Source organism: Amblyomma mixtum, chromosome 6 (genome assembly GCF_055824585.1).
Source record: "Amblyomma mixtum isolate Tamu chromosome 6, ASM5582458v1, whole genome shotgun sequence".
Lineage (NCBI taxonomy): Eukaryota > Metazoa > Arthropoda > Arachnida > Ixodida > Ixodidae > Amblyomma > Amblyomma mixtum.
Window position 1 is genome coordinate 119,033,142 of NC_143017.1, and position 27,523 is coordinate 119,060,664.

Genomic DNA, 27,523 nt, shown 5'->3' on the forward strand with positions numbered 1-27,523 from the left:
CTGACATCGCACAGTACAGGGGCCTCTAGAATTTCGCCTTCATTGAAATTCAACCGCCGCAGCCGGGATCGAACCCGCGTCTTTCGGGTCAGCAGCCGAGCGCCGTAACTACTGAGCCACCGCGGCGGGGCAGACGGGAAAGAAGAGTCGATATCACACTTGTTGAAGGCTGTGAGTTCTGTTACTTGTTGATTCCAAGTGAAAGTGAAACCTTCTGCTTAATGACCATTTTTCGCAACTTAAACATCTGTGTTACCAAAACGAAAGCTCATAATGCTGCAAACAAACAGGTCTTACGTACCCCAGATGGCGAATTCCGCAGTGCGACTTCGCAAACATTTTTTTCTTGACTTCTTCTGGTGCAGGCTTTTTTCTAGCTTATGTAGGCTAAGTACTCCGATGCTTTCACTTTTTGGCATTGATTTTGCTTTTTATTTTCCAACTTCTCATTTTCGGACGCCTTAGGCAAGGTCCTCGTAATTTGCAGCAAACTCTCCTGTTCCCCCTGCATCAAAGCTTTGAGGCAGCGGAGGTAAGGAAAAAGGTTTACCGAGAGCGAGAAAAAAAATTATAAACGTGTCTTTTTACGCCTTTCATGATCAGGCTACCGAAGAACTGCTGCGACAAACTAGCTCAGCCTAATTAGCTGGTGAATCGGTACTACTGAGTGGGACTGTAATCGCAGTGGACATAAGATATATCTCAATAATCGGACGCAGGGCGCTTCTCTTAGCCTTGAGAAGCGTTTCTATAAACTCGCAATACGACTCATCGTATTCAAAATGCGTGAACTATGCGGATTTAGTCTTTGAAAGATTGCCTTCGCAAGAGATTGCCAACGGATCTCAGCAGCCCCACACAAAACAACTTCGAGTTGGGGATGAGAGGAGGAGGAACAGTGAGGGGAGAGAGAGAGAGAGTATTAATAGTTCTGGGAGCTTGGAATGCGATCCTAATCAGATGCTTTCTCTCTCCGTAAGTTTCGAAAAAGGTCAACCTGTCAGCAAGAACTGGAAGCCACACTGTGCTATTGGAGCGCAATATAATTAACATGGTTATAGTCTCGTTATTGCCTTCGCATGTTTTTGCACGCCAAGGTTCTAATAGCTGCAGTCCACCTTACCGTCTTAATTAAATGGTGCGGTAATTTCACTTTTAATTAATATTTCGCTTTCTGTATCGTTGCTTTGTTCATAACTTTAGCTGTCAAATTAGTGTCCGTAAAACGTGCTACGTTTTCATTAGCGCTATGCCTTTAAGATATCTTTCCTCGAGGACACGAAGAAATGCACGCACGATATATGTGCGAAAAGCAAGTTAAAGAGGCACGGCAAGGAAATGGAGACAGATTGTTGTCAACAGCACGAACAGCCTGCGGTCAAGCCATTGAAAGAAAGAGGAAGACAGTGAGAGGGAAGTATTGATGATCGATGGTCGAAACCATCCGAGCGCGGGTGTACAAAGTTCGGTGGCTTTTGGAGGCCGCCCTCCATCTTCCGTTTTCCCACCAACACTGCAGCCTCAAGAAAAATAAAGAAGAGGCAACCTTGCGCTTCATTATTTCTGACGTTCACTGACCTGGATATAGCTGTCGGGGCCATCTGGTATTTTCCTTGGTTGCTGGTTTGTTGCAGTGATTCGTATCCTGCGCACTGCTAGCATTCCAGAAGTTAAAGATAGGTATAAAAAAGGAACCTGCGATGGTTTTTTATAACAATAAGCATAGCGTCACGCGAATCCTGGGCTTTTCGTCATATTTTCTGCAACACAACTCGTGCAAATTATTCCTTTACTCTGCTCAACAATTTTTTTTGGTAAGGGCTTCTGCTAAGGCTTCAGAACTTTTTACCAAGGCTGCGGAGTAACTGTTTTAGCGGGATAATACATAAGCTTGGGCAAATTTCGAACACGTTTGTATGTAGAAACGAAAAACAACTTAGTCGATTCGGCGCTGTGTCCGGATGAAAGCATTTTTTAAGTGTTGCGTGTCTTGCTAACAATGAAAAACGCAGCTATGATTATGAAGGCTGGAAATGATATAGTTAGCATGCTGTTGAGTGGCACGATGATGATGATGATGTGCTCAGGCTTAATGGCACATGCCCACGGCGGGGGATATGTGCCAAAAGTGGGATAAGTCGGGTATTTTTTCTTTCTCTGTGTGATTTCACTGTATTTACATCTACCGCACATGCATGCGCAAGCAATAAGAGAAAGAGATCAAATACTAACACTGTGCTTGTAGTGCATCCTGAAGAGGTAATCGTGAATATTTATGTATCAGTGATATGCTAACGCAAGAGTCTCAAAGGCCTCGTTGCCCAGAAAATCCGTGGTGGGCGCTGTCGGCGTCGGCTTTGCACGTGATGCCCAGAGAGCAACCCAGGAGGCAGGTGGGCCGCATAGGTCACGTGAGCTTACAACGTCATCCCAACCTGGCCATCGGTTAGTTAGCGAACTGCCTGCCGTGGCAGGTGGCAGTTGAATTAATGACTGGTCGCTCGGGAAGAGCAACTAGGCCACACAAGGCCCACCGCTGTGAGCACCTGCCATCGCAGAGCAGTGGCGCATCGCTTAACAGCAGCACCACTGCGCTAGGAGGGGTGTGAGGACTCCCAGGGATCTACGAATGTAGAGAATGACTAATTTCGTATATATGGACATTAACCCAATGCGCTATCCCGTCATACCTTAAGACGGAGCTTAACTTCCCCCTTCAATGTTTTTTTGTGTTACTCTTGTGCACTTGAGGTTCATATTGATTCGAAAAGTGTTCAAAAGAATCAATTGTTAGATTCGAATTGTTATTACACTGTTCGTACGTCCATTCCAAAAGTGATAACTGGAAACAAAAAGATTGCAGCTTACACTTCGCCTTTTTTTTTTCTTTCACAAAAAATTCCGTGTCAAGGCGTCGACAGGACAAGGCGCCGACAACAGTCGACGAACGGTACACGGGTAGTTTACAGTGCACGTCAAATGCGCCTATTTTGCGCGTATTTTTTACAGCAGTGGGCGTTTCTGTTTGTTATAAATTTCGTGGGCCTAAGGGCATTGTCAAGTTCTATCACGTAGAACCTTTTTAACCGGAAAAATAGAAGGTAGTTTAGGCGCAAAGGCAATAGAAAAATTTCTGGGCGATGCCTGGTTTCGTTTTGTGAAAATCTGCGGCAAATACTGTCTTAGGTGTGATGTATAAAAAAAAGTAGGTTGAATGGAGCCAGGTTTTATTGGATGATCTTGGTGATTTTTTTCACTTCTTTTATGATGGAATGTTTTACCTTTGTTCAGGTCACTTATTTTCGGTTGGGAAGCTGCGGTACTCAGTTGAACCGAGAGAACATAGATGGTGTTATTCCTGTTAGCTTAATGCATTCCAGTCCAGCACAAGGATCGTCAAGTAAACGGGTTACATACTCAGTACACTTTAGCACAGGACTGCCACAAAAGAAATTCCATATTAACGGTAAGTCAACAGGGGATCCGCTGTGGACACACTGTCTGTCGCATCCCAGGCGTGTTTGTTCCGTATGCAAGGCGGAACATTATGCGCCTGCACGCATCAGGATTCGCCGTAGCGGAAGAGTTTCGCATCGCTGAAGTGCCGGAAGTCAGGCGTGCTCTCAATGTATGCGCATCATGCTGCTCTTCCGCCAGCCCCGGCCGACTCACACCCGGTTGGCTTCATTATGCTGCTCGTTCGCACGTCCAGGCTCCGGCAAACTGCAAGAAGCTGGCGTTACTTTTGGCTGCCTGTTGTACGCAGTTCCAAAGCGCTGCATGCCTCGCACACCGTGCCCTCTTCCGGCAGCGTGGCGGCCTTGAAAAAAAGAAGAAAAACTTTGAATGCCATTAGAGAACACAATAGCCGGCGGATGGCGCGCGCTTCGGATCGCAAAACCAGGGAATAGCTAGAGCACGCGGTTTGTTCTGTGCGTTGCTACGCGGCCTTGCGCGTGGGTGGTGCTCCGCGGTGAATAGATGCTGCTTGGAAACAAGGATTTCGAGGGGTGGTCGATAGAAAGCGCGGGGAGGGCAGGGAGAGACCACTTCTCATATTTCCATCTCCGCGATGGGAGAACACGCGGTCAGGAAATAGAGCCCATGTAGAGGAATGCTGTCGCGGCGTGTGGTTGTTCGCGTTTAGATTTTAGTTTTTTTTTTCTTAAATATTCCTCGGTCGTTTATTCAGGAGAGCTTTCAGCGCTGCTTCTGGCTTCTGTGGAAGCAGACAGGATATTGAAAGAGGCTGAAGATGGCGAACGAGATTTATTTCTCTGCTTGGAGTGCCAGTGCTCCACTAGCTACAAAGGACACCATAGTGTCGCGCTGTGATTCAGTGTGACTTTGATTAGGAAGATCACTGACGCTATGTAATAACCTGTTTTCGTCTCCATCACAAATAACTCGCGGGAAAACACGTCTCTCCTGCTTGTGGAAGACAGAAGTCGACACGTAGTTCTGCATGTTCGTTGCAACAGGTTCACGTGTCGTTGGAATTCCTAGCGTACTTGGCATTACATTAGCCTACTGAGCACAAGCGGAATACGAATTGCAGAAAAAAAGTAGCGTTAAAGGGTTGGTGAAGTATTTTTGCGTGGTGAAAATGTTCCGCGCTTAAACTTAGTCTTGTGCGTATCTATACTTAAGATAATTAGCATTTTTGTTCATAAGCTTAAAACTCTGCTTTTTGTACATATTTTGTACATTTTGTACAACTTAAGAGCGTTTCGCACGACCCAGAGCAGTTATAGATATAAATCGTAGCATTTTGGTACAGCGTGCTTCGTTGTAATTTATTACCTTCAGTGTAAATTGTCTGCACTGTAATGAATGAGTTCGTGCGCTCGTTGCGGAAAGACAAACCAACATAAAAAACTTGCAGGTCTTGTTGAAGTGAAAATACTGCGTCAGACGTGTGCCATCTGTCAGCAGTGTTCCGTGTCGCACTTGTTTCCGGCACAGAGGCGGCGGAGCTGACAGTTCCATAAATCATCGTTTCGCACTAAAAGAACTGGCATGTTCGTTTTCGTGTTCATGACTTTGAGAAAAGCTGTTAGGAAAGCAGGAAAAATCTATACCAATGGAAGGCCTTCACGGGACGTGAAGGTCTTATTCTAGCGATGCGCCTTCAGGCTTCTTTTTTGGTCAATGCGAGGCCCTTTTCTTGAGGAGTGGGAAGTCGTGTTGGTAAGCTCAGACCCGGCCGTCCAGGTCCGGGCCACCCAGGTCGCCGTCGGTCGAGGTATGATGGCCATCTAGCACGGAACGATCTACACATGCTTTTGACGAAATAAAGTTTTTCCTCCTCCTCCTCCTCCTGCTCTCACGCGTGCCCTCTCTCTTTCTATGACATCTGCTAGTTTAGCTGAATGCATGGTCAAGTTCAAAGAAAAGAGGCACCGGGATTCTTTGGCGAATGTTCGTGAGTGCACACCGCTGATACTTAAAGCAGACATATTGACGTAAGAAAAACAGTTTAGTTTTGTAGTGTTTATAAACAATGTTTCAATCTAACCGAGACTCATTATAAAAAAACAAACAAAAAAACTGAGAACCTGAAGAGCGCAGGAAAAACTAGAGACGAGTGAGTCTTCTTTAGAGGACAGCAGCCTTATAGTACTGTAGTATAGACACAATTGCTCTAATCAGTGACTCATTCGGAGGAGTTGCCGACAGGCCGCTGAAAGGAAAAGTACTCCCGCCTGTACATTCACACCACCGCTACCACCCGCCCGCACTAACATTAATACAAAGGGGAGGTCGATACACGGGAGGTCAATGCAAGAACTAAAATGTCGGTGACGTCGTGAAGTGTAGTCACTGCGTGATACACGAAATTCAATATGTAACAGCAGATTACAGCTTTCGACCCACCCATGTAGATGCATGTGTACTATCAGCAATGAATGAAACGCGAACAAGAAAACTGAGGTGACATCACAAAAACACCATCATATTAACTCGTGAAGAGGAAATGCAAGTGAGGTTGATAACACTTCTGAAGAAGTGCTTTCGCACCTGCGAACTTAAAAGAACGTGATCTAGTAATGAGCTTCCGCTGACTAAAATATATATATTTTTTTGTGGTTTCATGGCTTAGCTGTCTTGTTCGCGCTTCATTTCTTTACTGAGAGTACACGTCCTTATGGCAGTGGTTACTGCATTTGCCAGCAAAGTGTGAAATGAGTAGAATCAGTTTGAAGCGTTCGACTGCTGGAACAACAAAAGGGGAGGAAAACTTCTCCGGGGGGAACGGTGATGGCCAGGAAATATGTCGCAATGGAACCTTATCAAAATTGTTTAGAATAACGAACGTTTTGTGAGGCGAAGACTAAGCTTGGGCTCTGTTCAAAGCTGAAACCTGCCTTTTCCTGCTTCCTGCCCATTTTTTTTTTGCTCAGTGAAAATAAAGCTGAAAGAAATTAAAGAAATTTGCTTTGCTGGTGTAAACGTTCGGCGCTTATGACGCATCGTGCACTGAGGCGTCCTCTGTCTGGTAAGTCATACACTTTCTTCTTCAAGAAGTAGCGTCATTTCTTAATAACGACTACTCAGTGTCCTTTGCAGCTATAAACTGATGGCTTTATGTATATGCTGACATAAAGGCCAACCCAAATTTATTGGTACAATTCGATTACACCTGTAGTGTCTTCAAGAAAAGCCTCCTGGAGTAGCATGCCAGGCCTATAACCAGGCAGACCTCTCCATTATCCATTAAACTCTCTTTCCTTCCTTCCTTCCTCCACGAAAAAAAATAACGCATTTTAAACTGTTAACACCACCTCCAGCAGTTAGTTAAGCCTAAAAAGCCTGCAGATATACTCTGCAGGGGCAAGAAACAGAGACAAACGCTGTCCCATGAACCGTTTATCACAGTGGACTGCAAGTTTTGATAAGTCATAAAATTTCTGGAAAGTAGCCTGAAATTTAATGATAAAAAATTGACAGGGACATGTATATCCCATCAATGCAATAGCATTTGAAGCTTTCAGAAGCGATTAGGGTCTAGTGACACCACTTTCCTCTAGCCAATCGGAATTATCCGCCGCGGTTACTTTACTTACCGTCTGCCATTGGGGATTATCCAGTCTGGTGGCGTCACTTCATTTCAGTCAGTGGCCGAATTTTATAGGCAACGACACATTTTTTTTCTGATTAGGCTGTTAATACTGTTGCATAAAACAAGGACGCTTAAACAGCATTTCGTAATGCATACTTTGCGAACAGTTAAAGAAAAATAAAATATATTCGCCGAGGTCCACAGATGTGAGAAGTGGTGTTAAGTGCTAGCAAGGCTGCGCAATGTTCTTCGACCTTGAATCATTAGCACGAAGAGAACTGCCCCGAGTAGCTGCATTCATCCCTTAGAATTTCTAATTCCTCCTTCCCGTCACACGCAGTGGTTGCGCCTCGGGCCCCTCCCCGATTTCTGTAACGAGTGCTGGCTGCTTTTTTTCCCGGACTCCTGGGACTCGGCCACGGAGGCATTTCACAATACCTCGTCAGCAAACTGCAGGCGCCTTGCAGCTGGACAACGAGGTTTCGGTACCGGCGGCTAATGATTTGCCAAGCAGTGAGCGGCCAATTCTTGGCAGCCAGTTCGGCTGGGATGAAAACACTCGACTGCACTGTGTAGGCAAAGTTACGACGGTGTCATTTCAGATTGTCGGAACAAAATGGATCGTTATGGAAATGGCGCGCAGTGGAACGACGCGCCGCATTCGTTGAACCTTCGTCTACTGTGCCGAACATGAGGTGCGCAAAACGTTAGCTCGATGTGCGGACTCCAACCTTCGAAAGCAGGGATACTGAAAATGTAGGTGAGCATGCGTAAAACTGAACAACAAAATTTCTAATAGTCCTTTTTAATGTCTTTTTCATTTAAATTTCTCATGCACTTCGGAGAAGGTCATAGCGACTTTACTTATCGTAGACTTTTGTAAAAAAGAAACCCATAAGAACTGTCTCATTGAAATAAAGCGCGGTAGTCACATAAACTCAGCTGTATCTAAAAGTTAAATTGAGCTATAAGTTAGGTGCTAGAGCAGTATTCAAGACGTATCCTGGAGAACAGCATTGGATTAGGCTCAAGGCCAGAAAAGTCAGAAAATGTCCTTGGAGGAGATGATGAAAATTAGCACAAAGGCACACAATAAATGGTACTTGGAGATGAAAGAGCGGACTACGAGAAGCTTAGTAAGCGAGACAACTCAGGAACCGACACACGTACTTGCTGTATGATTCAGCGATCGCGCCCCCTTCAAATGCCGAAAGATGGAAAGGCATTTGCGGCCATCAAACCACAGCGAATTATGTAATCTTTATAGCCCCACAAATAGCGGATCTCTCTTATTCAGTTGCGACCGTTTATTGAGTGCCGAGCGGACTGGTGCGTTTGAGTCGTACACAGCAGGAGAGATGGCTCCTCTAAACAAAAGCAGAGTTAAGAGAAAAAATGCACTCTCTGGCCACACCAAAGCATATCCAGGTGCTGTGCGGACGGGAAAGGCAGTCCAATCGAGAAACGGTCCCACGTGCCGAACGCCCATTCATACGTGAGGCCAGCAGTGGGGAAACAAAAAAAGGGAGGAGACCAGGGTGCGATGAGGGAGAAAAGAGGAGCCGAATGCTTGAGCAGGAAATTGCTCCACGGCCTCCCCTGTGGGTTAGACGGGCTGCCTTAGGGAGGACGCGCCTTTGTTCGCGTGCACGTTCGTACACGTAAGCTGGCTAGACTCAGTGAGGCGTGCTACGCAAGTGCGCGCAAGAAGATCGCTGACGCCCTCGTTAGTTTTGCTCAAGTAAACGAGGAAGTGGAACACTTCCACGGCGCATCGTTCTCTCAAGGCTGGGAAGAACGAAGAGCAGGCTCCCAGTGGCGAATAAATGCTGCCATTCGGGAGGGACGGAGTGGGACGTAGGAACTAGCGAGGTGCCGTATCCGGAATGCTAAGAGAGAAAAGAACGAGGAAGGCATCCCAGAGGTCTGCAATTTCCGCCTGAACGACGGCACGTGATCTCAGCTTTTGCCGAGATCCGCTGCTGGCCGATGATATCTCGGAGGCCCTCTGGGGAGCGTGGAAGCGCGCTTCCAGTGGACCAAGCAAGACACACCGCTTCCCACTAGCGAGAGCATTAAGGGGGGTAGGGGTTGAAGAGAGAGTAGAAATCATCCTTCTTCCTCTCGCTGCTTGCTTTCTTATATTATGCTTCTTCATTTGCTAAATATCGCAGCTGTAAGTTGTGGCTTACAGGAGGCGATGTATATCCATAGGTGATGTTTTGTAAGCGTAATAAAGTCAAGGCTAAAGTGCAGGGGATAGTTCCGGAAATTCTTGGAAAAAAAATACTTGGTCAGAGGCAGCTCGTCAGCTTAATTTTCTTGTGGGACTCAGACGCGCTCAAGCATAGAAAGAGGGTGGTAGGCACATGCGCTGGCAAGAGGTATGCTTAGCGATATCTTAGGTAGACGCATAAGCTTGATGGAATCTTTATTTTTCTAAGCCGGACGCAGTCGTTCAGCGTGTGGTGCACTATCTTAATTGTCGTGCTTGTGCGTTTTTTTCTTAAATAATCGTTTTTTTTTACCTGCCAAAGAAACTATAGAAACTGCGTGTGAGTACGAACACAAAGTTCAATCACCATTCCTTTTCTCATGGGTTTTTTAACTTAACGCGTGCACAGGCCTCTTCATAACAGGGGGTGGGGGGGGGGGGGGGGGGGGGGCAGTGCCTCTTCAAGCCTTTTGGGTCAGAGAACAACGGGGGACAAATTTTGCCCCCCCCCCCCCCTCCCCTGCACAAGTGTATGGTGGGCACAACTTGATGAAGGCGAAGGGGAGAAGAAGCCACTTTTGCGGGAAATTTCGTTTTTTGGAAATCTTTGTAGAGCAGCCACAGTCGACCAGCAGGTTTCACAAAATGACAAAGGGGCCGCTGAGCCGTATTTTATCTGAGCCGTGGAAGTGCGCTTCAGAACTTACTTTAAATCCTTAAAATGCAATAAACGAGCCTGGACTCCACCCACTTCGCGTTGAGGGTGTCCTAATGCTGAGGGAATAAAAAACAATATCACAGGAGAAGACGAGAAGCGGGTAGCGGCTCAGGGCGGAGCACTCGCTCCAGGCCCGTTGGCCATTAAATCATTCCTTGAGCTCCAGTCACGTTGAGGTTTTTTCACCTTGCCGCTCCAAAGCATTTGAACGAAGCGGTGGCGATCCCCTTAATATTGCCCCGGAGTTTCGGAGCCTGTTGTCCGCTGAGGAGTTCGGTGAATCACTCTTGGTACGCGATGTCCGGCTCAGCCCGTCCGACCTGCTGTGACCCAACTTGCCGCTAAACACCGCGTTGTCCCTGCCTTGACCAAACGGCACGATGGCCCGCCGACAACCAGATTCCGAGCAGCTAAGGACCTGATAATGACCCGACGCCACCCAGATGAGACGTACGTACACCAGGCAACATGACGACCAACCCCACCCTGCATTCCGGCTTCCACCTCCGTCGGCTGCTCGGGACAGCTGGGCCTGACGCTCTGCGGGCCTACATACATTACAGCTGAGACATCGCATCATCCATCGCAGTGCCAATCCATTCATCCTCTTCCCTCCTTTCCTGCTCATGCGCGTCGTCGTCTCATCGTTTTCGTCGCTACCCCTCGAACGGAACGATCTCTCTTTACCCCGGGGTCATGCAACAGGAGAAGCATACGAAGAGGCGTGGTGGGGGGCGATCTCATGCTAGGCCCGCCGATCATTAAATCATTCCTTCACCTTCAACCATACGGTAATAATCTTCGGCTTGCAGCAGGAAGGGTCTGGTTATGTCCCAGGTGGTTAGACAGAGGCGATTAAAATTCTAAATTTTGTTCATTTACTCTTGTCACTTCAAGTTTGATATGTCTTGAAGTCGTAACGTTAAACATCAGTCGGGTACACACACTATATATATACTATATATATACACACACACATACATAATAGTATTTTAGTAGTAGTTGTAGTAATAGTAGATTTAATACAGTATTTTTAGCTGTCCCATCAGTAACTTCAGAAAAAAGAGGCGTTCGATCATGAGTATTTTAAGGACTCCGGTAAAAGCATCAAACAAATATTATGCAGTATTATATTTTCAGCTTTCCAGCATGCTTACATAAATCACGTGGTCGAAACTAACTACGGCTTGTTGGAACGGCGCAGCTGTTATCGGTCGTCAATGAAAAATGAAACTCTCTAAATATACCACCCATTGATTCTCAAAAGTATATCCATGTATCCAAAAAGCCAATTCACTCTTTTTCCTACGCAAATGATCAACGGTTAATTTCTTAAGGCAACTGAACAATTTCGCACAAAGTGTCCCAATGAATAAGGATCGGGAATACGAGAATTTTTGAAAATAAACACGTCAGGAATCGTAAAATAACTGCATTTTGAACATCCACATGGCACTAGAAGGTGTGAAAAAATTTGATATTATTAATGACGGCAAAACCTTTCTCCGCGAAAATGGCGATGTACGTGCTAGCAAGAACGCTTTCTAATATTATTTACTGCGTTCGCTATGCTGTATAAAAAAAAAAAACAGCTTTGCGTCATGAAGTACGCTGAATCCACCTCAAGAAAAGAAATCACTGTTATGTGTACCACGCTGTCGGAATAAGCTTCGAGTGCGGTTTGTATCCGATTGCCGTAAAAAGTGGGTTATAGGGTAAAGTGGTTCTAATTATCTCCCTAGCACTCATCTGCGGAAATAAAGTCGAAATTTCCTTTTGAGCAATTAAAGTTTTGGCTCGGGCTAGTTGGTTCATGTTGAAATGTTAGAAATATTTAGAAATGTTAGAAACACGTGGAGGACGAAAAGGGACACTTTCAGGCAAGACAGGCGCTGTATGAAGTTTACGAAAGTGATGGATGCCGTCTTGTCTGTAAGATGATGATGATGATGTCCTCAGGCTTCCTTTGCGTCGTACACTCGAGAAAAACTCGATAAAACTCGAGAATAAACTCGAGAAAAATAGAAGCGCACCTACTAATTTATTTGTTCAAGCCACCAGAGCCGGTAGCGTAGGGGGCATCGCGGCAAGCATGATAGGGCCAGTGCTTGCTACACGCTGTCGCATGCGACGAGTGCATGCGTGTAGATTACATGACATATCCCTCGCTAATACACGTTTCAAGCGCGAATTATTACCGAGTCCTGTGAAAATTTTCATAATGTGAAATTTATGTAAGGTGCATGCTAGTATTCCGCAGAAAAAATTTTGACCTTCCCAATGATTAATTTTGCAGTTTCTGTCGGCTTTTCATATTTCGCCATAGTGACACAACACTATTTTCAACGTGCCGGTTACACTTATTTTGTCCCAATTCCTATCAGATTAGGTTGTTTGAACGAATCAGCGTATTCCAGGTACTTCAAAACGTTTATGGCACCAGAAAAGGAAGGCGAGAATTAAAATTCTTTAGGCATAGCAGAAGTGCTGTAGAACACGGAGCCGTACATTTAAAAAGGAGATTTCTGAGTTGATTTCTCACGCCTGACTCCACATATTCGAATACAAGACTTTTGAGACACCGCATTCTTCGCGCCCACGTTTGTGGAAATTGCGCCTTTTATAGGCGGCATTTCATGATGGTCGGGTCTCTCCCACATATGTGGACCGAGTTCCAGTAGGGGATACTTGGCAGTAATTAAGCCACTACTTGCTTACTCTGATACTGATACACTAAGTAGCACAAATGAGTAACTTTTGATTTTCAATGCTCAAGAACAGGGTGAAGCCTTTGTGTTCGGTCTAGCTTTTTGTTTGGTCTAGCTTTGTGTTTCGCCTAACTTTGCGTTTCAACCCGTTTCTGCGCCATTCAAAACAAAAATGGACCACAACCAGCTAGTCCAACAATAAGTTCCCTTAATAGTAATGGAAGCTGCAAACAGCGCCGAACAACGAAACGAGCAAACAGCGAACGAAGACAAGACACACAATACAGTGATGATGATGATGATGATGATGTCCTCAGGCTGAATGGCACATACCCACGGCGGGGGATTGGCCAGGGTACATAGCGGATACAATACAGTGCCATTGTGTGCGTCTCGTCTTCGTCTTCATTCATGTCCGTTGCGCCATTTCCAGTCATCATGTTGAGGCAACTAGCCCAATCGCCTCGCTAATACTAATTGCTTCTTTTATTTTTTCTCTTTTCGCAAATGTTCTCGGCGCGTTTTTAGTCATGAGCTGGGATTATTCAGGCTGGCCTGAAAGCGGTTTTGTAAGCCTTTGCCGACTCTTTGGATAGAAAACTTGAGCTGCTAGACAGCAAGGGAGAGATGAATGCTGACACGTATTCTGTTAGACTTCAGTTCACACTGTTAGGTAAATGCCCAACCGAGGCCTTGTGCTCATAATCATCCACATAGAAAGCAAGAGTTGAAGTCAAGGCTGTAAGCCGGGCTAATTGGTTGTACATTATTAATTAAAAAAGACGCGCTTTAGACGAGGACACAAAAATAGAAGTACAAAGGACACACGCTGTTCTGTATACTTCTATTTCTGTGTCCTCGTCTAAAGCGCTAGTCTTTTTTATTTAACCGAAGTTGAACTTACAAATCAGTCACAAAGGTTTCTGGGTGTCGTAAAGAGTGTGTGGCCTCTAAAATAATTAATGAGTGTGCGAGACCTGCGGCATTTAGGGCCAGTAGTGAGTGGTATGTAATCCGGAATAAATTTTTCTCACTGGTATTGCATGCTCGGAGTGGAACAATTATCAGTCTGCTTACATGGCCGCGAAGCTATTTGAGTTGTGACCGCCGTGAATTAGTCGGGGAAAAAGTTTGGAGGAAGGTTAGAAGTTGCAGTGGGATAGTTTGCGTAATATATACTCACATATATTAAAAAAAAAATAAAGACCAGCGTGCGGCACAGTTTACTGACATTTAAGTTATGCCACTGGCCCTCGTCAGAATTTCTGGATCAAAGTGGAAGGTGCAGCATATATAGTCATGTGCACAGCAGCATGCAGCAAAATACACCGCAGAAAAATAAAAACATGTCAGGCACGTGGCTGGAAGACGATACGTTAGACACAGCAGCGGTCAGAAAAGCTAGGTTCGAAATATCGTGCCGCCTGTCTTAACCACACAATGCGGCGGCAGCAGATAAGTAAGCATGCGTGGAATACTCAGTTGGCATACTGCCATTTACAAGATGCCAATCCACAAATGCTCAACAGCAAAAATCGCGAATCTAGAAATTACGCATGATCTAGAAATAACACGGTGGCAATGAACAGCAAAACAGAAGCTTGAATAGTTATTACAACATCCTGGGGACACATCATTGAGCAATCCGCCTGTTTCACCTGAGCATGCAAAAGATAAAACAGAGATCAGACGCAATTTACGATGTAGACTGGATAAGGCAAAGAACAAAAAAAGTGATTAAAAGAGCACCAACCATGGTTAATTTTTGGGCGTGAAAATCGAAAATTTGTGAAAAAAGGTCATGTGGCCGTCGCGTCATGACCCTCTTGACCAATCAGGATATTTTGCTCACGGCAAACCACGCTGACTTTAACGCTTTTGCGTTAATGCTCTTGCGTTAAAGTCAGATTGTTCCGAGAAAATGCGCATGAAACGAGCTGTTTTATTATTGGGGAGGCTGGTTTTAACTTACTGGAAATTGTTACAAAGTACAGATACTGCTGGCGAACCGTCGGTTTTCGGTACACTGTTGTAGTTAAGTTATGTTCGTGAAGAGAAGTTGCAACGTCAAGAAAATTGATGGTACATCCAGAGCAGGTATGAACAAATGATATGGAAGGATACACAATCTTATAATCGGTCATAAATGGCAGGTGCTCAGTTTCACGATGAGGCCAATTGAGAAATATGTCATCAATATAACGCATATACTATAAAGACACTAAGGGCTGGCTTTGAAAAATTTTGTACTCTAGTATCGCCGTACTAATGTTTGCATAATTAGGGCCTATTAATGTGCCCGTCCAAGTTCCACTGGCCTGAACGTTTCCGTAAACTCAAAATTATTTAGTTGTAATTTCAGTTTGAGTATGGTGACCGAAGTACAATTGCCTGTGTTTTTTTAGCAGCAGCTTCCCTGTAGGGGGTTCGAACGGCCCGAGTACTATCTCTATCTGCGTGCCGAATGTTAGTGCACTGAAGTAAGGTTATGTCGATGATATCAGAGAGGAAGTTACTGCTGTCATTTATGAAAGATAAAGATGTGGGCTGAATGTTGTTAACGGGCGTGTAGAAGTAACGACGCAGATTTTCCTGAGCCGTTGGCAAGTAGTGGTGACGTCGCAATAATTGGGGCAAGTGCACACTGTTGTCTCAAGATGTGGGTAGAAATGCCGAATTGCACCTCGGACAGCATTTAAAACCATATTAAATTTTGTTCTATCAAAGTCTGCCAACTGAAACAAGTCATATCCCATGTTTTAATTCACAATTTTGTGTATGTCAAAATTTTGTGTATTCAAAATTTTGTGTAAATTTTGTGTAAAGAACGTAGTGGTCCTAATTCTCCACACATAACAAACATCTCGGATTCCGAATTAACCACAGAAGAAAATAGAGTGTTGTTCCGCGGACTTAGCTTTTGCCCTTAAAAAGGCGGGTGGTGAGCTCCAGCTGCTGAAAGATTTAAACAATTTTGAACAAAGTCCGTGCTTTCGGTATTGTTTTCTTGATAAGGCAAATTCAGACGCCTCGGGCATTCCGTTACCGTCTCACAAACAATGGGTTCCTCCCACCCAGTGGAACAAGTGTCTAGTTTTGTACATCAGTCCTTGACATAGATGTCCACAAATATACAAAAACAGTTCGCTTTCCACCAAAACTTTGCAGTAAGCAATGAAACAGTTATCATTCCAAAATAAAATCCTCATGAAGACAGCTGACAAGGGTGATCCGCAGCAATAATGAATTAAAATGATTACGTCGCAGCGATATACAGGCCGCCAGTAGACGTGCACAGATAGTAACTTCTAACTTGTGACCCGACGGACTGGTTCAAAGAAATACTTACGAATACATTTCTGAACCTAAATAATTAAACAAGTGTCAGAAAACACTTTTCGCTCAATTGTTTCATTCAGCCCAGTGGCCAGCAGTTTCAACTTGCTACCAAAAATCATAACAAAATAATCCAGATCGGCCTATTATTCGTGTCGGCATGGTTCCGGACAATCTTGTTTATGTAGATACGCTGATAAATTGCATTCCACCCATATTTTCGTCTGTCATAAAGGACACCACTAACTTCCTGTCAGAAATAAGCGAGATTACCATTCGTCGGGATTCTTTGGTTGTCATGCTGGACGTCACTTCACTCTACACGAACATTCCGAATGCAGGTGGAATTCGAGCTGTTGTCAGCGCCTACAGTGAAGCTTGTGTTGAAAAAAATAATTAAGAGATGCTCTCTCGCCGCCCTAATCAATCTGATATTACAGGTTAATAATTTTGAGTTAGACGGAAAAGACTGCGTTCAGTTCAGTTGAGCTTTAATGGGTGCACTAATAGTCCTGAATTATGCAAATATATTTATGGGGATACTGGAAAAGAATTTTCGGAAAGCCGGTCTTTAGCGCTTCTGTACGTAGGCGTTACACTGATGATGTATTTCTCCTTTGTCCCCATGATGAAGCCGGGCTCCTTCCATTTATAACCAATTATAACAATGTGCATCGTTTTTTATCATTTCCTTGCACCTACTCTGTACGTACAATAAATTTTCTTGTTGTAACAATTTAGCTTCATGACTTCATGAAGACAGCTAAACTACAACACCGTACCAAAAATCGATTGACCACTAGCGGTATCTGCACTCTCATAGCAGCCGTGTCAAACATGTTGAAACGAACATCGCTTACAGTGAAGCAGTTCGTTCCGTAAGGACTCGCTTGGAAAAATTTGATTTCGAACGTAACTGGGTTACACTTCGTAGCGTGCTCACTAAATAAAAATACCCGTCGCAGCTTATACAGATGCCATGAAGCGTGCTGATACACCTGTGCGAAGGTTGCTACTGGCTACAGGCCAACAGAAACTCCTCACTTGCATAATAACTTTGTTCAGACTCACTGTGCAACCGCCCCGAAAGTTTCGACAATTCTAACGAAGCATTAAAAATTCTCACGCAAAGCGAACGGATGAAGAAGATATTTATTTAGTCATTTAGAGCTTTTTGCAGAAGATCTAGAGACCTAGGCTACAGTTTAACATAGTCGGAGCCTATTTTCCTGAACCCACAGGCTGTAATCCTTGTAACAGGAATAGTTGTAAATTTATGTCCGCACATGATCACGTATCGAAGTCTCAATAGCATTGGTTCAAACTCTCGTTTAATCATTCAGGGCAACCTCACAGACGACACCGCAAGCGTCATTTATTTAGTGAAATGTACGGTATGTAACTGGCAGACCTGTCTGAAACCCCTTTAGGATTACGCTGTAATAACCGCAGAGCCCATGCTCAATCCCTTCTAAACATCACCCTTTCAGCAAATTTTCTCTTTCCAGGTTCATTGGATCAGATTTCAGCTACTGTTCTAGAATCCATCTACAAAGCTAGTAATGACCAATAAATTAGCGTTGGAGAAGTCACAATGAAACATGTTGGCCAGCGGCTTTAGTTGCAGGCTTCAGAGTATACAGAACCGGAATAGCTGACCCCTGTCTTTGCCAACATGCTTAGTAAACGGCACGAATTCAGCTCTCGACAATAAAACACCATGGAGGATGTTACTAGTACTTTTCTAAGTAATCAGAACATCCTTAGTTTTATGCAGAGCACGTCGAAAGTCTCGAATCTTGCGTAGCGCACAAAGGAAGTTCTTGCAAACTTCGGATGCAGGTTGGCTATTTTATTGTCCACTAGTTCAGCTACGCAAGACGGAAATTTCCCAGGTAAGGTAGCGGAGGACACCAGTGAAACTGCACAGTGCGGGTACAAATGCATGGATAGGAAAAATGTAGGCTGCGACAAGGTCAAGACTTCTGTAAAACAACACAACGCTGCAGTCAGAAGTTGCATAAAAGACTAAGAGAATAAAAATGGTGCGAAATCCGGAGAGAAAAAGAAACAGGAAAGAAGAGAAAGAGAGTAAGAAGAGAGAAAAAAAGGAGGAAGACACCACGTTCCTTGTGGCAGACCTGAACCAACTGTTCTACCAATCTTCGCTGGACAAGAGAGTACAATGGCACTGTTATGCAAGTGTGAACTCCTGTTGCTTCCGGTGCACTGTCAAGGGCCATAATTCTTAGGCGAGCTTATCGAAGCCCAAAGAAACGAATAATGAAAAGCTGTTGGTGACCCGACACGGGACATGGAATAGACCGAGTATCGTGTAACAACCGGATGCTTTTCTGTTCGTGGATCCCCTCGACCATATCAGCATTAAGTGTAAATAAATGACTGCAGCTTGTCACTAACAATAGAAACTGGCGACTCACCTCGCACTTGAATGGCAGGTACCAGGGCAACAAGAAATACGGTAGCAGTCCAAAAAAAGGAAACATCTTGCACTCGGGTAATCCGAACGAAGAATGGTTTGGCCTTTGGTTCCACTGTGGTCATCAGTGCAAAAAAAGCAGGTGCCGAGCCTAGTTTAACTACGAGGAGTAGGAGGTGCTGGAATACTTGTTAGCACGTGCCGTCCTTTTTGCTCAACTCAGGGGCTTTGCTATTCTCGTCCTTGCAGTAATACAGCCCCAACAGGGCTTGGTATTCGGAAGCGGAAGAGTCGTTGAAAACTTCATTATCCTCATCTACACAATTTAAACGCGAGTTGCTTTCACTTCAAGCTCAACAAAGCCATGCGAAACAAAACTCTGTAATCAGTTTTGCGACGTGAACGCTTTAGCAGGTGCGCTGATGGGAGGAGCTCTCTGCATTAATTAGACTCGTTTACAGCTGGAGTTTCTGGCCTCTCAAAGCTCGCGCGTAGCGGAGAGCGGAGGTTTAAACTGGGGCCGTAGCGAGCACGCGGAGTACCGATGTGAGTACGGCAAGCAGATGGGAGTCGAGCACCCTCTGGGTCGGATGCGGAAGTGGGGGAGGAGAAGGAGGGTGGGGCTGGGAAGGCAGGGAGGTTGGGGAACGTGAACGGGCGCTTCCTAAATCGATGACGCCAGCGCCATCTGGCGAATCTCGCGAGACGCAACGGAGCCCACCGGCTGCCGTAGCCGGCCGCCAGCCCGAAGCCGCAATCCCGATGAGCGGGGCCGAAGTCGAGTAAGCAAGGAGATCTGAGCAGAGCATACACTGGGGGAACGAAAAACAAACAGAGCAAGCGTTGAAGCACGTGGCGAAGGCGGAGAGACTTGGTAGCTTTCTTCCACGTTCTTTCTTGCTTGGGAAGCGTTATGCGACCGGCGGGAGCAAAGTGCAGACGGGAGCCGACTGATATTACGGAGCGGGGCGTCCTGCTCCGCTTGTACCGGAATTGAAACGTCGAAAAGAAGAGAAACATAGACCCGGAGTGAGTTTCCGTGAAGTCGAACCGAGTTTTACGCGAGATGCACAGATCGAAAAATTTATGAGTGAGTTGACCTCAGGGGGCATGCTTTTTGAGGCACCGTGGAGGTGCATAAAAAGCATATAGCAGATTGCCCCTGGGACTTATTTTGCCCAATTTCTTTCTTTTTGCCTTTACATCATGGGTACCGGTCGCCTGTGAATCCAGGAGCAATGGCTAGCAAGGTGATATCGAGTGCCGGCTCCTGGCTTGTATAAAGGGTTCCGCTGGTCAACAAATAATAAAGAAAAGATGAATGTTGAAAAGAATATGAAGTACGGTCCCTGGTTACAAACTACCTTCCTGACAAACTGAGGATGACAATCGTCGTCCTGCCGTACATATGCTTTGTCCTACTATCATGTTAAGCATATTTCTGTTAACGTGATCAGCGGATGCTCTCTGTTAAGAAAATACTCAGGTCATGTTTTAGATGCGAGCGCGCATTGAAATACATTTCTCATTGTGAGAATATGTATGCTTTATTTTTATGGCAGCAGTGGTATGCGGAGTTTAACGTATAGGTGCTGCGCGTAGGCTGCAAGGAAAGGCGTATAAGAGGCTTGAAATTAATTTAGGCTGCCCGGGGTACACTAACGTGCGCGGACGTGTTCCGAACGTATATGCTCTTCGCCACCATCGAAAGGCCGCTACCGCAGCTGCAATTCAATACTATGTCTTTGGGCTCAGCTGCTCAACGCGAAACGCACTCAGCGATCCTGGCGGCTATTTCTTTGGAGCAGAGAGTGCACATTTATGAGCTCATTTAGCTCTCCTAAAGGAAGTCTGTTCGAGCTGCGATTGGCGGCGTATCCACTGTTACACCAGGAAAAGCACACTGCAAAAAATAAACCCTCCCAAACCCGTAATTTCATTTGCGTTGCGAATGGGTATTCCGCAAACCTACCGTGACCTCATGTCTTTCGAGGCCAAGAAGTACACGTACGAGATTAATGCGGTCTATGCAATTTTGTCAGCTTGGATAGAGCCGGGAAGAGGAAATTATTGAGCGCAGAAAAGGGGCCTCGCACGCTTGTAAAACAATTTTTCAAGGCTATTTCTGTTTTATTCATTTGCTCTTTTAGCCCCAGCGCAGCCATAAACATCAGGCTGATTGGAAAAGTAGACACAGGGCTTTATTTGATACTCCAAGCATCTCAGACATGCTTCGTCGTTTTTTCTCTGGCGAGGAACGGACACATCATAGGAAAGAAAACAAGGACGCAGTGGAGAGTCCTACTTACAGGCATTGCAGGCAAAAGAATATCGTATATCTCGCCCTTGCTATGCACTACAGCATACGGTGTCACTTGAATACTGTTTAATAATTTCAAATGGGAAAGTGATTTTACTTCATGCGATAAGAAGGGATGAAGACTATATCGGAAGAAGGGTGTTAAGAGACGGACGTAGAAGGTAAGTGGGCGCGTGCACGACCAAGGAGGAGGATGAGAGAACTGGTTGAGAGAGATTGTTGGGAGAAAAAGCTGTCGGTGGGGAAAACCCAGAACAAGAAGAGAACTCATTAGAAACAATGGTCCCACATAAACAAATGCTATAACCTGAAGGTGGAGGAGATAGTGATCGTGATGAAGAAGGCATTAATTTTATAGGTGCGTGATAAGTTTCTTCGTAAGGTGGAATAGTAGATGTCGTTGTGTGTGCAAAATTATCGGCTTTCAAGCACGCTTCGTACAAATGCTGAATTCGACATTACGATGAGTAATGAGAATACAGAAAATCAGCATTTACGGCAGTCTGTAAGTAGTGTTTAGAGAAAGGCCTAAAAGGAAATAACGCCCGTCCCCCAGTTGAAAAAAACTAGCAGTCTTTTACACGAACTGCACTAAACCGAACCTTACGCCCCATTTTTACGAATTTTGTTGCACTTAAACTTGAACTCACCATACAAATGAACTCACCATACAAGAATATTACTGCGCTAAAAATACCTTTATATTTTTTTTTCCACGAGCTGTGCGGGAGTGAAACTGCTTTGATGATTCACTGACTGTACAGCCAACTACTGAGAAATTTTTGGCGCTAGCTGGCAAAAGTGTATTGTCAGGGAACAAACTGTTATTTTTATATACTTTTCGTAATATTTTTGGGTGTTTTTTATGTATTTGTATTTCCATGTATTTATTCCTATTTCTCGTGATGATTTATGAAGTGAAAAGGCGGTCATTATTAATGCGCTGTTTTTGTATAGCCTTTCTACAACGACTCTTCCTATTTTCCTCATAGTTTTCACTGTCATTTTTGCATACTTGAAAAAGTGTTTATGCCTTTTCGACTGCTTGTCTGCTGCCAAAACCCACTCCTGTAAAAATTCTTGAAAAAGGAATTATTATTAAATAAATAAATAAATAAATAAATAAATAAATAAATAAATAAATAAATAAATAAATAAATAAATAAATAAATAAATAAATAAATAAATAAATAAATAAATAAATAAATAAATAAATAAATAAATAAATAAATAAATAAATAAATAAATAAATAAATAAATAAATAAATAAATAAATAAATAAATAAAAGCAGACAACTTTGCTTCAGGTTACAGCGAATGTGACGCTAAGTTTTTGGCAGTTTATGCCTTTGGTTTTGCTTCAAGGCAAGAAAAACGAGGTGCTTCCATTACTCACAAACAGCTGTCGCAGTGTTGTGAATAATTTTAGCTGCTTGAAAAGGTGCTTTTTGCATTATTGTAAAGGCTCTTGTACTTCAGTTTTAATATCAGGCTGCATGTTCACTATATCTGTATTTCGGAGCTAGACGATGCCCTCAATTTCGCATTTTTCACAGCGAGGTGCTGAATGTTTTTGAAAACAAAGTATGCTCGCCGATGAAGCTAACACGCTCGCTGGTACAGCCTTTGTCAAAAGTTTAGAGCCCAATGGGGTAGCTTCTAAGCACTATTGTAGCGCTCCTGCAGCACTTGTGGAAGTCCTACGCATCGGAGGGAGCAGGACCAAAAATCTTCTTACCTTCAGGAGATCTGGGACGCTGAGGTCGCATTACGAGCAAAGCAATGCAGCCCAGAAGCAAACCCCCTGGGCTCTAAACTTTTGACAAAGGGTGTACGTTCCGATAGAAGATGGCTGTATGAAGCAGCCAATCGCTTTTTAATGAGCAGTGCTCGTTCTTGCTATTGTTTCCGCTGGCTAGATTTTGCCTTTCATCTGCATGTGCAAGTTCACTCAATGAACAACCATTATATTATATTCGTCGAGTCATTATGGCTAGCCTTCCATCGTCTCCAGGCGCCGTGTAAGACCAAGAATGTGAGTAACAAGACCTCGCCGAGTTCCCCTTACTACGGCAGCTTTTATTGAGGTTCGCTGGTCCCATATGGTTCTGTACTCGCATATAATACTTTTAGAGTGAAAACTGTATGGGCCACTTTCAGCGAGATCATGTCTGGAAGAGCTGGACGATAGCGATACCTGGTACCTTGAAAAACTGTATATCCGATACCAAACAAAAATTGATTTCCGATACACATTCTCGCTTCTCTATTGCCGATACTTCGATACTCCACTGAAATCGGCAATGTTAACAAGACTGGTAATGATATGTTAAGTTACCAAATTTCTCAGTGATTTCTGGAATTTTCAGTGTGTTTGAGACAGCGCACTGTATTTGAAAATGCTTAAAGGAATGCGGTCACATTTCTCAAATTTCTTTAAGATCCACTGTCAGCGCAACTGATTTCGTTAAAACTTCAGCATTGGTATGAAACCTTGGTGACATTTAAAAGATCGCTTCCTTAAGCAGCCTAGCGAAATCCTTTTTCAAAGTTAACGTTATTCATGTGAACCGGTCTCTCAGCATTTTGCAGCACACGAACAAACTTGAAACTGTTTCTGATGCTTTCAGTTTGTTGCTCTAGTATTTACTGGTTGCCTCTTCCTTTACACTGTGCTAAAAGGCGCAAGCTTCGTGCGCTCTGGATAGCCAAAAAGATATTTCCCCAGCCCTATATTCAGTGTGGAGTTGAAGTTTGGAGTTGAACATTGTTCGTTAAAGGTTAGAAGGAAAACAACAGACAATAAAACAGCAAAACATATCCTGCTAATCTATCTTTGTTGCTTAGACTTTTTTTTTTGACAGTAGTAAGTAACATCACTCCCTCAAATAATCTGTACGAAAGAGCCTAGCGATGCAGCCGTTATTTAAGAGAAGCGACTGAAAAAAGCCAGTCTATACTGGAGCACACGAGCACATTGCTGTGTTAAATTTTATGAAGGTCACATTTAACAGGAAAGTTTTAAGGATCCCGTTCAGCGGAGGAACCACCGTAGTTGGCGTTGACTTGTCGAGAAAATCGAGAATGGTCGAGAGGATCGTGATGCGCATTTTAGAAATTTTATAAACTGACATGGCTATTACCAACGACCGGCTACAAATCTCTAATTGCAATCAATTGCCTATCTGTGATAGTTAGTAGTTATCAGAAATTAGTTTACAAGCTTACTACTTGTGACAGTTCACCGGCTTTCCGGTGCCCTCCAACACTGTTAATACTATGCCTCAAAAGCTATATTTTCAACCCAAAAATCCTATTTTTGAAAATTTTTTAAAGTCTTAACTCAGAAACCTCGTATATTGGCTAAACCTGCTGTGATAGACGATATAAAAGGTTTTCATTTTATGCTTTTCTCGATACTGGTCTCAGTGTGATGTGGACACTATTTATAAAATGTAAAAAAAAATAAAGCCCAAGGGGTTACCTCCGCGCAGATGCGTAACATGACTCTTGTAGCATCCTAGCAGATGCGCAATAGGACTCTTGTAGCATCCGTAAAAGTACTAACTTTCGGAGGGAAGTGGACGAGAGTTTCTCGCACATTCAGCAGAAAGGGAACACTGGCGGCGCCTAACGAGCCGCACAAGAAGGTCCAGAAGCAAAACTTCTGGGCTCGGAACTTTTCACTAAGGGAACTTTTCACTAAGGCTGTGCATCGCAAGTCTTGGAGACCCCTCCATGTCCATTCAGTGCAGCGCCTACGCTATCCTCTAGTGTTCTTAAAGAATTGCGGGTGCAGATTCCGGGACGGCTTTTCGTCTTAGGGAGACGAGGTGGGCCGCCATATTCTTTTCACAAAAGTTCTGAGGGTGCCAGGGCACAAAACGTCGGAGGCCTTATTATGCCGGCTACGTAAAAGGCGTATACGCACAAGGGCACCTGCCGCATAATGGAAAAGTGCAATAACTATACTGCCTACCTAGAGAAATTCTGGCGTGAAATGTCTTATCGGCTAGGGCCTGCTATAAATTTGGGTGTCCGGGCATTCGGCGTGTTTACATTGATAAGTGTACCACCAAAAGAAACGAGCCGAGTCTGGATCGGCCACAGGCTGCTCTTCTGTTTCTGAATATGCCCCTTAAACATGTTCGAATACGCACTGTCTCAAAGCGACATAAAGGGAGCAGCATGCTTTCTAACAGCCCGTATCGCCGAAGTGTTTGTTTTTACGCAGAACAAGAAATATCCCGTCACAGCGATAGCATGCACTGAAGACCAAACTATTACAGAAGGGCATGAACAGGCCAGTAGGCGGCTGACCTTCGGTGCTCGAATCGTTTATTATGAATGCCCGCGGTCCCAGCCGGCTCTGCGGACGATGGAGGGACGAATCAGACTCAAATGCACAGCTTTCCTCCTTTGACTATATTGGCCGCTTTTCCGGATGGCTGGATTCGGTCGAGTCGGGAGGCCGTTCCCCTTCACTAAAGGTCCCCGGAGCACGTTCCCGGTGGTCTCCGCGCGCTTAGCTGACCGATAATCCCAGATGATCGCTTCCAGGAACACCGTCACGCTTGACGTCATGCCTCGCAATCGTTCGGTTGTGGTGTGTCCATTGGGACTAAGGCTTGCAACATTGCTTGAGTTCTTGAGCAAACAAGGGTAGGGAAATGAGGGGCTCGTTATGAAATACATAACGCCGTAGCTTAGTTGGTAGAGCGCCGTACGCGAGATTTGAAGGTCGTGGATTCGAATCCCACCTTTGGCATGCGGTTGTTTTCTTCTGCTTTCTAATTATCTTGCATTCCAAAAAGCAATTATAAATTTAATTTTTCATTAATTATCACCGCAGATTAAAAATAAAGGTACAAAAATTCTGGCACATTTTCTTTGGTTTCAGTGACTGTTGGCTTGCGTTATGTGCATGAGTACTTGTCGCTTATAAACGTATTTTAGCGATTGACTTGTTTATACCGCTCATTCGAAACTAAAAAGCACGTTCGTAATTCGAGACGTGTTTATTTTTCTCTGCAATGTGCGCCTGTTATTTGTAAATTAGTTGTTCGGCCAGCTTTTTACTGCCATAGCATTTAGGCTGTCGTCATGCAGTTTCCGATTGCCTCGTAACGATATTCTCTGAGACGTAATCAGAGTCATGTGGCTCTGATGAGACGTCATTAGAGTCATCGCTTAACTGCTGCAACACGGCGCAGTAAGGGTAAGAGGACTCCCCGCGATCTATGAATGCGATTGAGAAGGTTGTCCACATTGCTTGACCACCAGTGGACCAATATAAGACACCGCCAAATTTTAAAGTGTGAGGACCACCAAAATTTGGAAGTTGGCCCATCTATAAAAATTCCTAAGGACCCCCCAAAATTTTGGGTGCCCTTAGAAATTTTTGGACACCGTTCCTTACGCCGACGTCGACAGTGATGCTGGAGCTGACGACGGCGCCGGCTCTTCTGCGACACTGGGCTCTTAAAGCTGTGACGTTAATAAGAGATTCTATGGCCTGAGACCTTTGTCTAAGGCTTTAATAGGATTTGCGTGCTTTGGTGCAGTAATAACGGTTTCGAAAAACGCCCACTTTGTGCAGTCCAGGCAAGACACGTCCCATGGCTTGCGTGTGCACCCTTTGGCGATCTTGTGTTTGTCTTGCTGATGAACGTATTGGACGTATTTGAGATGCTGCTGCTGATGATGGTGATGATGAAGGATGCGACGTCTTTAATGCCATTAAAGACGTCGCATCCTTCATCATCACCATCATCATGTACGGAGCGCTCCGTACATGTCGTGTGTGTTCTTTTGTTGTGTCCCTTCTTCTTCGCCCAGGTACGTACCCGTTCAAAGATGAACAAACTCGCCCAAACAAGACCATTATATGCATCGTTTGTAAGCATTCGGAACACTGACAAGCAACTCTTAAAATTTTGCGAAAAGGATGTTACTTATGAACGAATGAGATTCACAAGTTGCCTCACCTTTCCGGCAAGTGATATTCCTTGGCCTTGGCCCTAATCAGGATGAAGCGGAGTGTATAAGAAGCACGGCCTACTCTTTGTCTCCATGGGTGAACACGCCTCAATCAATTATTGGCCTTAAGGACGATATGTAACCGAGCACTCGGTTACGAAACTTTCATTTAGCACGGTTATGCTTTTAGCTGATGCGTCGCTCCTTGTCTCTTACCGAACGTGGCAGCCGCTTACGAAAGCTACCTCGTTTCATCGACCACTGTAACTCTTGGCCATCCTAGTGTAAATGCTTCAGTGGCAGAGTCAACGATGACCTTGACTATGAGGTCACTTTCTCCCCGCGTAAATGGCACACGAACCACGCCTGCTGCTATGCATTAAGGCAAAGCTTCGTGCGATTTCGTTGGTTAGCCAATGCAAAATAATTGATGGCGGTTTAACATTGCGAAGAGTGAAACATTATACGACAGCAGTTTTCTGTGGATGTACAATAGCGCCACGTACCTGAAAGCGTGTTTCAGGTGCCCACTGACCCAGGAAGCCAGTTATGCGCTTTTCCTGTCCTCAAAACCAGTGGAGTCTTCAACGTTGCCAACGCTAACGCGCAATTCACCCAGTGAACGTCGGCGCCCTATTGCTCCAGTGCCGCGTTTCTGCCAAAACGTCAACGCAAATGCAAGCAGCGTACATCTCTCTGTCACTGCTGCCACGCAGCTGAAAGCGCAATTGAGGTGTCTACTGA

The 27,523-nt window shown here is 44.6% G+C and overlaps 1 protein-coding gene across 1 annotated transcript in view; it reads right to left on the reverse strand.

Moving 5' to 3' along the window:
• LOC149340201 (kin of IRRE-like protein 3) overlaps positions 1–18,605 on the reverse strand; it is a 66,069-nt gene extending 47,464 nt beyond the window's left edge. Inside the window, exon 1 of the mRNA XM_089550677.1 lies at positions 18,482–18,605. Coding sequence (XP_089406803.1) covers positions 18,482–18,605 — 124 coding nt within the window. The remainder of the gene's footprint in view (positions 1–18,481) is intronic.
• Between the last annotated feature and the right edge of the window lie 8,918 nt (positions 18,606–27,523).